Consider the following 12,931-nt stretch of genomic DNA (forward strand, 5'->3'; position numbering starts at 1 on the left):
TCCATATTCTTAATTTTAATATTATTTTGGCTATCATAGATACTTTGCATTTCTATATAGATTTTAGAATCAACTTAGTTTCTTTTAAGAAGCCTGTGGGTTTTGATTTGGATTTTATTGAAACCATGTATCCATTTGAGTAGAATTAACCTTGCTGTAATATTGAGTTTTCCAGTCTGTAAACATGGTATATATCTGCATTTAATTGTCTTTCTAAATTTTTCTGAGCAATGTTTCTTAGTTTTCAGTGTATATTTCTTACTCAGTTCTAACTCTTTAATCTTTTTTCAGTGCTATTGTAAATTTTTTCATTCTCTAATTGTTTGTTGCTAGAAAATATAAATTGATTTTTGACTCTTGACCTTATTTCCTATCATTTGTTACTAAAGACAGTTTTATTTCTTCTTTTCCAACATATTTGCCATTTGTTTCCCTTTTTTGCTTTATTTGAATGGCAGTGGCCTCCAATACAATGTTGAATAGATGTGGTAAGAGAACAACATCTTTGCCTTCCTTGTCCCCAATCTCAGAGGGACTGTATTTGGTCTTTCACTACTAAGTATGATGTTAGTTAACATTTTTTTAGCCACTCTTTGTGGGATTAAGAATGTTCCCTTTTATTTCTAGTTTGCTGAGATTTTGGTTTGTTTTTGTTGTTGTTGTCATCATGAATGGGTGTTTAATTTTGTCAAATGCTCCCATCCACACTTATTCTGTTAATATGGTGAATTACATTCATTGAATTTATTAAGACTTTTTGTGTCTGTGTTCATGGGGGATATTGGCCTGTAGTTTTCTTTCTAATGTCTGTGTCAGTTTTTGGTGTTAGGATTATGATGCCCTGATAAAATGAGATGAGAAGTCTTCTCCTCCTCTGTTTTCTAAAAGTGTTTGTGTACAGTTCTGGTATTTTTTCTTTCATATTATTTAATAGAATTCACCAGTGAAACCATCTGGGTAGAAGTTTTCTTTATGGGAGGATTTTTTAAAATTTATGTGGAATAATTTTTTATTACAATTTTAATTTCTTTAATAGATGCAGAGCTATTCAGATTTTCTATTTCTTATTGTGTCAGTTTTGGTAATTTATGTTTTTCAAGAAATGTACCTTATTCAACAGATCACAGACTGTATTTTTTTTTAATACTGAGATTATCCCATATTGGGTTACTAAAAGACCCTTTACACTGGCATCATTCCCCTCTGACACATCGCCATCATTCCCTGCAGATCTCCAGGTTCATCTTGTATTTTCACCATCCAGTCCTGTAACCAGCCATTTCTCCAGAGAGCTATGGTTCCTGTGTGTAAAATGGCATCTAGAAGCCAAGATTTTACATCTGGGTTTATATATTTGAAAACCATGAATTCACATTGGTACCTTCAATTCCAATTCAGCACCACAGAGTTTGTTCTAGATCTCTTCCTTTTCATATTTATAATTCTTTTTTCTAATTGTAAGAAACCTGGTTTGAGATTTTTTTTTCCTTTCAGCAATTTGAAAATGTTATTTCTTGTCTTCTAGCCTTTGTTGTTTATGGTGAAGAGTCTGCCTTTATTTATATTGTTGGCTCCCATGTATGAAGCATCCATCTTTTTTCTTTGGCTGCTTTCAAAGTTTTGTCTTTATTGGTTTTCAGCAATTTTGACTGTGTGTAGTTCTTGTTATCTTTGTATTTAATCTCTCTAGAGTTTGCTGATCTTCGATCAGTAAGCCAGTGGTTTTCACCAAATTTGAGAAATATTTGATCACTATTTTTATAACTTTTGTGCCCCATTCTCACTTCTCTTCTGGGTTTCCAATTACACATATGTTAGATTATTGACACTTATTCCACAGATAACTGAGACTCTATTCATTTCTTTCTTTCACTGTCTCTATTCTCCAGTTTGGGTAATTTCAGTTGATCTGTCTTTTTAGTTCATTGACTTTTTTTTCCCTGCTATCTCCAATCTGCTTTTAAGCCCATATAGTAAATTTTAAATTTCAGATAATACACTTTTCAATTGTAGTTTCTGTCCGGTTCATTTTGGATTTTCATTTTTTTCTGGTGAAAATTTCTGTTTATTCATTATGACTGTCTTTCATTTAAGATGTTAAACATTCATTATAGCTTCTGTAAAGCTTTTATATGCCAATTCCCATACAAGATCATCTCAGGGTCATTTTTTATCCTTTTTTCTCTTGACTATGGGTCCCACTTTTTCTCATGTCTAGCAGTTTTTTTATTATATTGTAGAATTATAAATGACTAATTGCGATGACCCTGGATTCTTTTATCTAACACCGATTAACTTACTGACTGATCACATGACTTCATAGAGTCTTGGTTCCATGTTTGTTAGGGCAAGTATGTTTTGATTTTGCCCTTGGTCTTAAGGTAGATCCCTTACTCCTTAGACTTACTATTTATTCTCAGTGTAGGGTTTTCCAACTTTTCAGTGGAAAGTTTGAGATGCCTATCAAATTCCTCTAACTTAGTAGGAATCATATTCTAAACTATGTCTCCCCTCATGGGCAGCAGCTAGAATCTCTGCTTGGATCTTTCAATCTTCTGTCATTTTCCATTGGAATCCTTAGAATGTCCCATTCATGTATGTAGTTTGGAGATTAGCCATGGATTTGAGGGGAATTGTGCCTCCCCTATGGGTCTATTTTCTACGATTTCTTTTCTCAGTCTCCAGCCACTGTGGCAGTCCAGAACTCCATCCTTTGACATATCAAGCCAATAGAATGGCTTTCTAATTGAATTTTAGTCACCCTGCACCAAGTAGATTGGTGAGTACCCTTAGGGAAAAAGCACATAAACAAGAACGTTACCCAGTGTGATTCTCCTCTTTCAAGGTCAGTCCACACCCTTCCTCCCCCTCTTCTTCACCTACCCTCCCCCTCCCCGGTTCCTGACTAAGTCAATCTCTGGTGCTTTTAAGTAGTAATTTTAAAATACCCCCCCCCCCCCCGCCATGGTTTATAATTGTTGCCTTATGAGGGTTAATCCCATATAAATATCTCTACCATTTTTGGAACTTGAGCTCTGTGGCTTACAGTTTTTATGTTATTCAGTATATACTAGTTATTTCATAAGTGTCTTTTAAAAATATAGGAAGTTTTATTTAAAGACTTTTGTGTTGTCTGTACATGCATAATGTTTGTGGTATTAGTAGCTGCAAAAGAAGTACTGAATCCTGAGCCCAGAAGATTCATGTACCAATACCTGCTATACAAATGATCCAATTTATTCCTTTGAAATATGTTTTGAAATAATTTCAACTTAAATAATATAAGAGTAAAATAGTTCAGTGGATAAATTTTTAAAGTTTAACTTGTCTAAATGGAAAACCAATTTTATAATACTTTTTCTCCATTTTCTTAGATTTTTTTTTACCTACGCCTTTCCAAGAGTTGACCAAAAATGAATAACTTAAAATATCTATGCATCCATTGCTGACATAAATAAATAGGAGAAATCATGGCTCTTCCTCACAGAAAACATTCCATTTAATAAATGTGGAAGGAAAGAGGGAAATTCACCCTCAGGGGAAAAATCACCATCTGGGGCGCCTGGGTGGCTCATTTGGTTAAGCATCCAACTCTTGATTTCAGCTCAGGTCATGATTTCACAGTTTGTGAGATCAAGCCCCCATCAGACTCCATGCTGTCAGCTTGGGATTCTCTCTCTCCCTTTTTCTCTGCCTCTCCTCTGCTATGCACATGCTCTCTCTCAAAATAAATAAACATTTTATAAAATTTAAAAAGGGGCATCTGGGCGGTTCAGTCAGTTAAGTGTCCAACTCTTGACTTCTCTGCTCAGATCATGAGCTCGCAGTTTGTGGGTTTGAGCCCCATGTCAGGCTCTGCACTGTTAGTGGGATTCTCTCTCTCTCTCTTGTGTGCACATGTTCGTGCTCACTCTCTCTCTCTCAAAATAAATAAACTTAAAAGAATAAAAATAAATTTTAAAAAAATCACTGTCAGAACACTACACTAAAAATTACCATAGGCAAGATCTACCAGTAGATGCTAAAATTAGCAGGCTGAAGTTGAAACGGAAACAGTATATTTGCATAGTCTCAATATTTCCCCCAATATATTTAGTAATTCCCAAAGGAAGAATAATAAACTTATAATGGAAAATCTTGTCAGACATGACCTTAGGCAAGTGATAAAGGTTAACATCACTATAAATACTTATTAACCTACCTCCTGACTTACTTGATGCATTGAGAAGGGCACATCTCTTATGTGGTATTATTCCCAATAATGTATAACTTCCATCTGATCGTGAGAAAACATGAGACAACGCCAGATTGAGAGGCATTATATAGATTAATCAGTTCTCTTCAGAAGTGTCATAATCATAAAAGATAAGACTGAAATTGTCACAGATTAGAGGATACTAAGGAGACATGGTAACTAAATTCAATGTGGGATCTTAGGTTAGATCCTGAACAGAGGTTCTGCCTGGGTAGCTCAGTTGGTTAAGGGTCTGACTCTTGGGTTTGGCTCAGGCCATGATCTCACGGTTCATGAGTTTGAACCCTGCATCTGTTACGGAGCCTGCTTGGGATTCTCTCTCTTAATTTCCTCCTGCCCCTTTCCTCAACTCAAAATAAACCGGGGCAGGGGGTGGGGGGAGATCCTGAACAATAAAAGGATATTAGTGAGAAAAGTGGTGAAACTAAAAATAAATTCTTTATATTGTACCATGTTAATTTACTTAACTTTGGTAAGTCTTTTGTGGTTACATAAGACATTAACATAAGGGGAAGCTGGGGGAGGGTATACAGGAACTTATTTTTGCAACTGCTGTGTAAATCTAGAATTTAAAACATGGATTCTTTCCTATTGTTGGTTATGAGAGATTGCTTACGTCTTTTTATTTTTTTTTTCAACATTTATTTATTTTTGGGACAGAGAGAGACAGAGCATGAACGGGGGAGGGGCAGAGAGAGAGGGAGACACAGAATCGGAAACAGGCTCCAGGCTCTGAGCCATCAGCCCAGAGCCCGACGCGGGGCTCGAACTCACGCACCGCGAGATCGTGACCTGGCTGAAGTCGGACGCTTAACCGACTGCGCCACCCAGGCGCCCCACTTACGTCTTTTTAAAAAAAAATTTTTTTTAACGTTTATTTCTGAGACAGAGAGAGACAGAGCACGAGTTGGGGAGGGGCAGAGAGAGAGGGAGACACGGAATCAGAAGCAGGCTCCAGACTCTGAGCTGTCAGCACAGAGCCCAACGTGGGGCTCGAACTCACAAACCGTGAGATTATGACCTAAGCCGAAATCAGTCCCTCAACCAACTGAGCCATCCAGGCGCCCTGAGATCGCCTGTGTCTTAAGATTTTTCTCTTTAATTCCAACACATATGGTTCTCCAGCATAGTAGTTCTCAAAGAGTGTTCCTAAACCAACAGCATTCATATCAACTGGGGATTTGTTATAAATGCAAATTCTCAGAAGCCTGGGGATGGGACCTAACAATCTGTGTTTTAACAAGCCCTCCAGATGACTCTGATGCATGCTAAAGTTTGAGAACCATGATTTGTACCATCAATTAAAACTTAGACTACAAGAAAACATTGTTTTACTATATTGGCCAGTTATTAATAATGTTTGCTTACCATTTTTTCAGATTGTGGTAAAATCCATGTAACATAACAACCTCTTAATCATTTTTAAATGTACGGTTCAGTGGATTAAATATATTTACATTGTTATGTAATTGTCACCACCATCCATCCCCATAACTCTTTTCATCATGTAAAACTGAAACTCTATACCAGCCTCTGGCAACCACTTATCAGTATTTATCTTTTTGTAACTAGCTTATTCCACCTACCATAATGTCCTCAAGGTTCATCCATATTGTCCTATATGTCAGAATGTTCTTCCTTTTTTTTTTTTTAACTTTCTTTTAATGTTTATTTATTTGTTTTGAGAGAGAGCGAGACAGAGAGTGAGAAAGCAGGGGAGGGGCAGAGAGAGAGGAAGAGAGAGACTCCCAAGCAGGATCCGTGCTGTCAGCACAGAGCTGGACGCAGAGCTCGATCTCATGAACCATGAAATCATGCTTGAGCCAAGATCAAGTGTCCAGTGACTAACCGACTGAGCCACCCAGGTGCCCCAGAATGTCCTTCCTTTTTATGGCTGAATACTATTCCATTGATGTACATGCCACATTTTGCTTGTCCCTTCATCTGTTAGTGGATATTTGGGTTGCTTCCATGTGAATAATGCTGCTATGAACATGGATGTAGAAATATCTTTTTAAGACTGCTTTCAATTCTTTTGGGTATACATCCAGAAGTGGCATTGTTGGATCATATGGTAATTCTAAATTTAATTTTTTGAGGAACCATTACCATGCTGTCGTCCACAGCAGCTGTATCCTTTTACATTCCCACCGGCAGTGCTCAATGGTTCCGATTGTTCCACATCCTTGCCAACACTTACTGTTTTCTGTTTTTTAATAGTAACCATCTTAGTGGGTATGAAGTGGTATCTCATTGTGGTTTCATTTCTGAGCTGATGTGCTTGTTGGCCATTTGTATTTCTTCAGAGAAATGTCTGTTTAAGTTCTTTGCACATTTTTGAATAGCCCCATCACCTTCCAGCAGATCACTGCTGCTTACATACTTGTTCATGAGTTCATCTTTGGCTCTTGTGGGCTCTCACTTTCTTTGGTTCCTGTTGTCTACCTTGTTTCCAGTTCGCATAAATCTGGAATTTATACATAGGTCTATTTGTACGTTGATTTTGAGAAATGGAACAAAATTTGAAAACTGTATATGACAGCATTTTAATATTTAAACCTGTTTCCAAAAAATTCTCATTACAGACTTACAACAGCTGTGCCAGACTCTGCTTAAACCAAGAAACAGTATGTCTAGCAAGCACTGCTATGAAGACTGAAAATTGTGTGGCCAAAGTAAGTAATATTACTCATCAATATGCATTATACCGCATCTTAACAGTGCTTTATCTGTAAACATCTTTATATCATGTTGCTATTAAAGATCATCACAAGATTTTATATTAAAAAAAAAAATACAGGAGACATCATTTTATCCAAAGCAGGTTGCAAGTTGGAGTCTCCATCTTTTCAGTTGCAAAAGAATCTTTTGATTATGCATTCTGGTCACACTTCAGTCTAATTCACATTTGTTACTTGACACTAGTTATGGATTATTAAAAATAAATAAGATTCATGAAAGAAAATATACAATTACTTTTATAAGGTTGTTCATGGGTTTTAAATGTAATTAAGTATAGGGTATCCATTGCAAGGATTGTGAGATACACTATAGAAAATCCAGTTATTATAATACGATTATTATTTATTGAAAGGCTAATGATAGAAATATTGCTTTTGGTGATTTTGATCTGAGTGTACAAGTACGTTTTATCGTGCATATGCTCTACCTTTTCTCGTGTACAAAATGTGTGTATATCTACAGATATAAAATTAATCACACATTAGAGATCTTATGATCTAATAATTACATTAACTATGGCTCAAATCTTTCAAGTATCTCTAATTAGTTAGGAACTTTGACCTAAATTTCGATATCAGCCATTTTGATTATTCCAGGACTAAGTAAAATTCCAGTAAGGGCTCGGTTTCTAGACTGTTACTTTGCATATATGCAAAATTATTGTTTTAATAGCTATTCAGGGATTTGTCACTGTTACAACATTTCCAACTTTAACTACTTTAGTTTAGTCTATCTTATTATACTAAGGCTTTCAGTTACTTGCTGTTATTATTAGAGCCAGACCTGGTAATCAGGTAGTCTCCATCCTTTACTAAAAAATCAAAGGACAGCAATATTTTTTATTATTTTTATTTTCTTTCTTAAAACATAGTCACTGGACCTACTTAATCAACTGAAATCATACTAACTATAACCATTAGAAATGATCCATATAATAAGTGTCAGAATTTATTTTAAATTATGGTTTAAAAAGTTGGTTAAGTGTCTCCTAAATTAGAGCGTCTTAGTAACTTGCTGTAAAATATGAAAATAATAAATTACATGTATTTATTTTTTCAGCCATTTAGTCACAACTAACAAGTGCTAATTGACCCTATTTTGTGTCTGGCATTTGTACATTGAAATGGGGGACCAATTATTTGGGCCTCTAAAAATAATCTTCCTCCTTTTTGGCCACATTGCTCAGTTTCATCACAAGTGGGTGACTTCTGGCTAAACAAGGTAAAATCTTAGCATGAGCACCGATCCAAGGACAGGGTGACAATTTTAATGAGTTTCATTGAGAGCTGGCCAAGTGAGCATCTGTTCCTTTTGTTTTCTCCATACTTTGTAAGCCAGGATTTCTAAGCTATATAGTCATGTTGGTGTGTGTCTGTGTGATGTGTTTTGTTTTGTTTTTCTCCCACCCTGTACTTCAGTGGTGCATGGTTAGAAATCTTCTGGCATCTGGCACAATGGCATAATTTCTTCTGTGCTCTTGGGTGAGGAAATAAGTTTGCTCATTGCTGCTCATCTGTCTGTTTCCTTTGCTCCCAGATGGTGACCCTCTCATCCCACTCTTGCTTATTTTAACATTATTCTGACACTTAGATCCTTTCATCGTCTCCTTAAATACCCTAATTTAATAATGATTTCTATCATTTCCTATTGGAACCTACCTAACTTTCTGGTTCCTTTGGTTGGCCCACATCCTGGCTTCTGGTTCATTGCTTCAGATTTGAGCCAAATAATTAGTTGATCACTGGCAAATAAAAACACGTAGCTAAAATTATGTCTTTCTTGTAACAGCCTCCAGTAGGTACCAGTAACATGAGGAGTTTTCCCTTTCTATTTCCCTTCCGTAAGAGTTTTCCCTTTTCTATTTACATATGTTATGTGTACCTCATGATTCTGTGCTGTTCCTGTTGGCCTCATTTATTGCTTGACCTGTGAAAGGTAATGACTTGCCATTATTTTTGTAGGTCTACAAGCTTGTCCTGTTTCCTGCTCTTCACCTTTAGCCCTTAACTGAGTAGTTTCATCTGCTACACTTGATATGGCTGCAGTGGTTTTTAACTTGGTACAGGTGTCCGTTGTTGATGCAGACAGTACTCCCGAGTGGCCTTGAATGTCCAACCATCTCCATGTGAGAGCACCTATAATATAGTGCTGTCAGCCATTTTTTCCTCTAGCTCAAAGCAGCTAATTCTGATGAGTGACTTTGATTTGGGTGAAAATAGTAGTTACTGTTATTGAATATTGTTTATTATGAGTTTTAGAGAAGACATCAATACCAGTTAATCCCTGAAAAACAGCAAAGTTGTTAAGTTCAGACCCTGTAGTACATAGTATGTGACTCTTCTTTGGCAGAAATAGCTTACAATAAATGTTTTATAATAGGTCTATGAAAACGGGCCCATTCGTCCTCTTTAGAATACAAGAAAACAAAGTGGTAAGAAAAACTACGGCCACTCTAGGTTAATAATAATTTGAATCTCTAACTTGAAGAATGAGACCTAGGAAAAGATTTAAAAATAAAAATGGGGTCATTTTATCAGTATAACCTGGTCTGAGTAATATTTGGAGGCATTGAAATATCTTTTATTTTCTTCCAAAGCCTTCTTTTCTTGCTAATTATAGGTCTGTAGTTCATGAGATTTGTTTGGAACATGATGAGCTCTGTATTTATTGTAGCTTTAAATGGACAGTCATTATTGACTGCCAGCTTAGTCTTTAAAATCAATAATTACATTGTACCTAATTGTCAACCTTCATGATGTTTTTTAATTGGTAAAGAAAGCTAACTAGAAAAATGAAGAGCATTACTTTTTTATGTTATCTTGTTGGTGACTTTCTGTTTAAATATTACTGAAAATTTTGGGTTCAGGGTTTTCCTAATTTACTTTTTACACATACATGCATGCACAGAATTAAAATTGAGTTGTTTGAACACAGCTACCGACATACCTGCCCAGGTGGGAGAAGTTATGCCTCTTTATGTTTGGAAAATAAACCTCTTCAGTAGTCCTTTGTAGATGTTCTGTATTGCAGTTGTTTGTTGTTACTGTTTTTTACTTGAGACTAATAATCTGTTTGCAACTGACTGAGACAGAAAAATGTGATGTTCCTTTCCACTCACTCCAGATTTTGATAGAAGACTTGTTTTATTTATTTCCAAAATTATATCCGCAGGAAACAAGCTGTTTAAATTCAGATTATGCTGAAGCAAAATGGTCCTGGTATGAGAAGCAACGTGCTGTTTTACGAGCACAGAGTCCCTTTTCTCATAACTGATTGATAGTAAATATTTTCCTGAAGAATTATTGCCAACCATGAACAGTGCAACTGTTTCACTTTTTTTCCGTGCTACTTGCTGTACCAGCCATTGTCGGTAATTAAGATCTACAATTCACAATGCAGACGTTTGCACTTCCTCTGGGTCTGCGCTATTTATAAGGCATTTCAGCTGTTCAGAGTTTCTTTTGAGTTTTAAACTACATGTTAACAGGCTTCTTTAACATACTGTTCCACAAGTAGCATGTCAGATGGTCCATTCTTTGCACAGGCCTCTCTGTCGGGTCTAAACATTAGCTTTGTGGAGAATATATTAACATGGAACCATATCATTGAGGCCAATAAGGTTGGAAAAACTCCGGCATGTTAATGTGTTACACATTAGGCATATTGCTGTTTCAAAAAGGCAGGAATAAAGTTCAGAAGTACTATTTTTTTTTCTTTCATTTTACAGATGTTCATATGATTTTAATGAGTGTGAATGGGAGTTATAGAGAGGTTCTGAGAAATACTAGTAAAGTGACATTTCCCAGCTCGCTTTCAGGTAATAATAGAATAATAGAATCAAGGACCATTGTTATAGACAAGAGTTTGTGTGTTTGTCAGATTAAAGATGCAGGAATACACCTTCTAGATGTACATGATATTTAGGAGTACAGACGAGGGACACCAAAATGGATCAGCTGATTGACGGCACGTTTGTTGTATAGTCATCTTCAGGAACCTTAAGTAGCATATGCCATTGTAGAGGAAACTGTAAACAGGAATCCTGGTCTATATTAATTCGATAAAATTAAAAGTCATGTTTAACCATTTCAAGAGCATTAATTTCAAAAGGAAAAAAAAAAAAGTCCAGACCCCAGTGAGAATCTTGAACTATGCCCTTGAATGCGAGAACTGCCTATATAGTCTCCTTACTAACTGCACTCATTGCTAAACATACAGGAGAAAGAAACCAGAAGCAGAAAGCTGTCAACAGAGTATGTGTAAAACTTTGCCTTGAGTGGATATCAGACTGGCTGTTAGAAGCCTAAAGTCAGCTGCGTTGATTCTACATGTTGGACACCAGCATCTTCCAGCAGAGCAGATCTGCAGAGAAAGGCAGACATGGGTTTCAGTGCTGATTCTTGATGGGCCCTTGAAGATAGAGCTTCAAAGCCTTTCCAAGGCAGTTTTATTGGCCAGAGCCAAAAACTTTCTGTGGTTCTTTTGAACTACATTGTTTGTGTAAACTTATTTTCCTTAGTGAACTCTTTATGAACCTTTTTTTTTTCTTTTTTTAAAGATAGCAGCATTGGTTCAACTGTTGGGAACCACTAGATCTGACCGAGGCACTTCAAGATGCTAGAACCTATTCACATTTCTGTCTAGCCAGGGAGCTAATAAGATTAAGCCTGTCTTTGTGGATTGGTCTAGATTAGCAGGAGATGAGCCCAGTCAGTGTTTTCCTCAGTGAAAAAGGAAAGGTTGGGAGAGAGACAGGTGAAGGAAGAAAGTTCTTCATCAAGAACTGACTGCAGTATTGCCTGCTGATGCATGTCGGATCACCCGCACCGAGAGATCACATGGCTTCTCCAAAAGTCAAACGATCAATTCGCCTCGTTTTGGCTCTGTACTTAATGCACAAACAGTGCGATCTGCGGGGCTGTAATTGCATTGTTAGGGCCAAGGAACAAGCCTGTGCCTTTTCAGCAGACAGCTGGCAGGGAGAGAGGCATGTTGTTAGGAAAGAGAGAGGCAAGGCAAATAAAATTACTGCTAACGCTCAGAGATCGGCAGGAGTCCTACTTGCCTAATCTTACCGGTGGGAGCAAGCGGCTGTTGTAATCCAATTATAGCAGCATAAGCAATTTGTTAGACACTCCGCATAATGTAACAATTTCCCAATAAACTCTGACTTGTAATAACGTCGGCAAGAGTCCGCATAAATCTGCCCGAATGGTGGGGGCTGGAGCGTTCGGCTGGGGGCTTGTAATTGGCGCCATCAGCACGTTTTGCGGAGTGCAGTATGGTGCAGTCTTTTAGTGCAGGAATTTTAAGGAGAAAAGCATGGCACACGTTTCTTAGAGAAAGAAAAGTGGCCATTAAAAGGGGAGCAGCAAGAAGGGCATACTCTTGCCTTCACATTACCTAGGAATCTTAGTGTAGAAAGAAAACAGGAGGAAGCCATGTTTCCTTCAGTACTAAAGTGGGGGAGGGGGAAGAGTGTATGGACTAAATTCCTTTATTTAAAAGGCGTCAGTGTCTATTATTTATACCCGCCTTTACCGGCCCCCCAAATGCTGTTCAGGCACCATTTAGTTAACATTTTTACAAAATTGTTCATAGCCAGGCGAGACTAAAAATGCCAAGTTTAAATCTTTTCTTCTAGAGTTTATCATTTTCTTTACAACAGGAAAATATATTTCCTATGTGCCTAAAATAAATCTTTTAAAGATCTCATCTCATTGAATATCAAACCTTTCTGTAGAGTTCTGCCTTCCGGTTTAAGAAACCATCTCTTACTGAAGGGTTTAAAACCCAGCTTGTTTGCTTAGCTGGCTTTACTACATTGCTTATTTTCTTTTCTGCAATATATTGTGAATGTCTATGATGCTAGGATTAGGAATCTTTCTTGTTGAATGCTTACATTGTACAAAAATGCAGTTATTCTTATTTAAA

At 36.9% G+C, this 12,931-nt stretch overlaps 1 protein-coding gene across 6 annotated transcripts in view; it reads left to right on the plus strand.

The window, feature by feature from the left end:
• Window positions 1–12,931, plus strand: part of BTRC (beta-transducin repeat containing E3 ubiquitin protein ligase) — a 181,205-nt gene that overhangs the window by 107,534 nt on the left and 60,740 nt on the right. For all 6 annotated transcript variants that reach the window (XM_043597308.1, XM_043597306.1, XM_043597305.1 and 3 more), the window contains one exon: window positions 6,841–6,930. In XM_043597308.1, the coding sequence (XP_043453243.1) occupies window positions 6,841–6,930 (90 nt within the window). The remainder of the gene's footprint in view (window positions 1–6,840; window positions 6,931–12,931) is intronic.

The sequence above is a fragment of the Prionailurus bengalensis genome, chromosome D2 (genome assembly GCF_016509475.1).
Source record: "Prionailurus bengalensis isolate Pbe53 chromosome D2, Fcat_Pben_1.1_paternal_pri, whole genome shotgun sequence".
Lineage (NCBI taxonomy): Eukaryota > Metazoa > Chordata > Mammalia > Carnivora > Felidae > Prionailurus > Prionailurus bengalensis.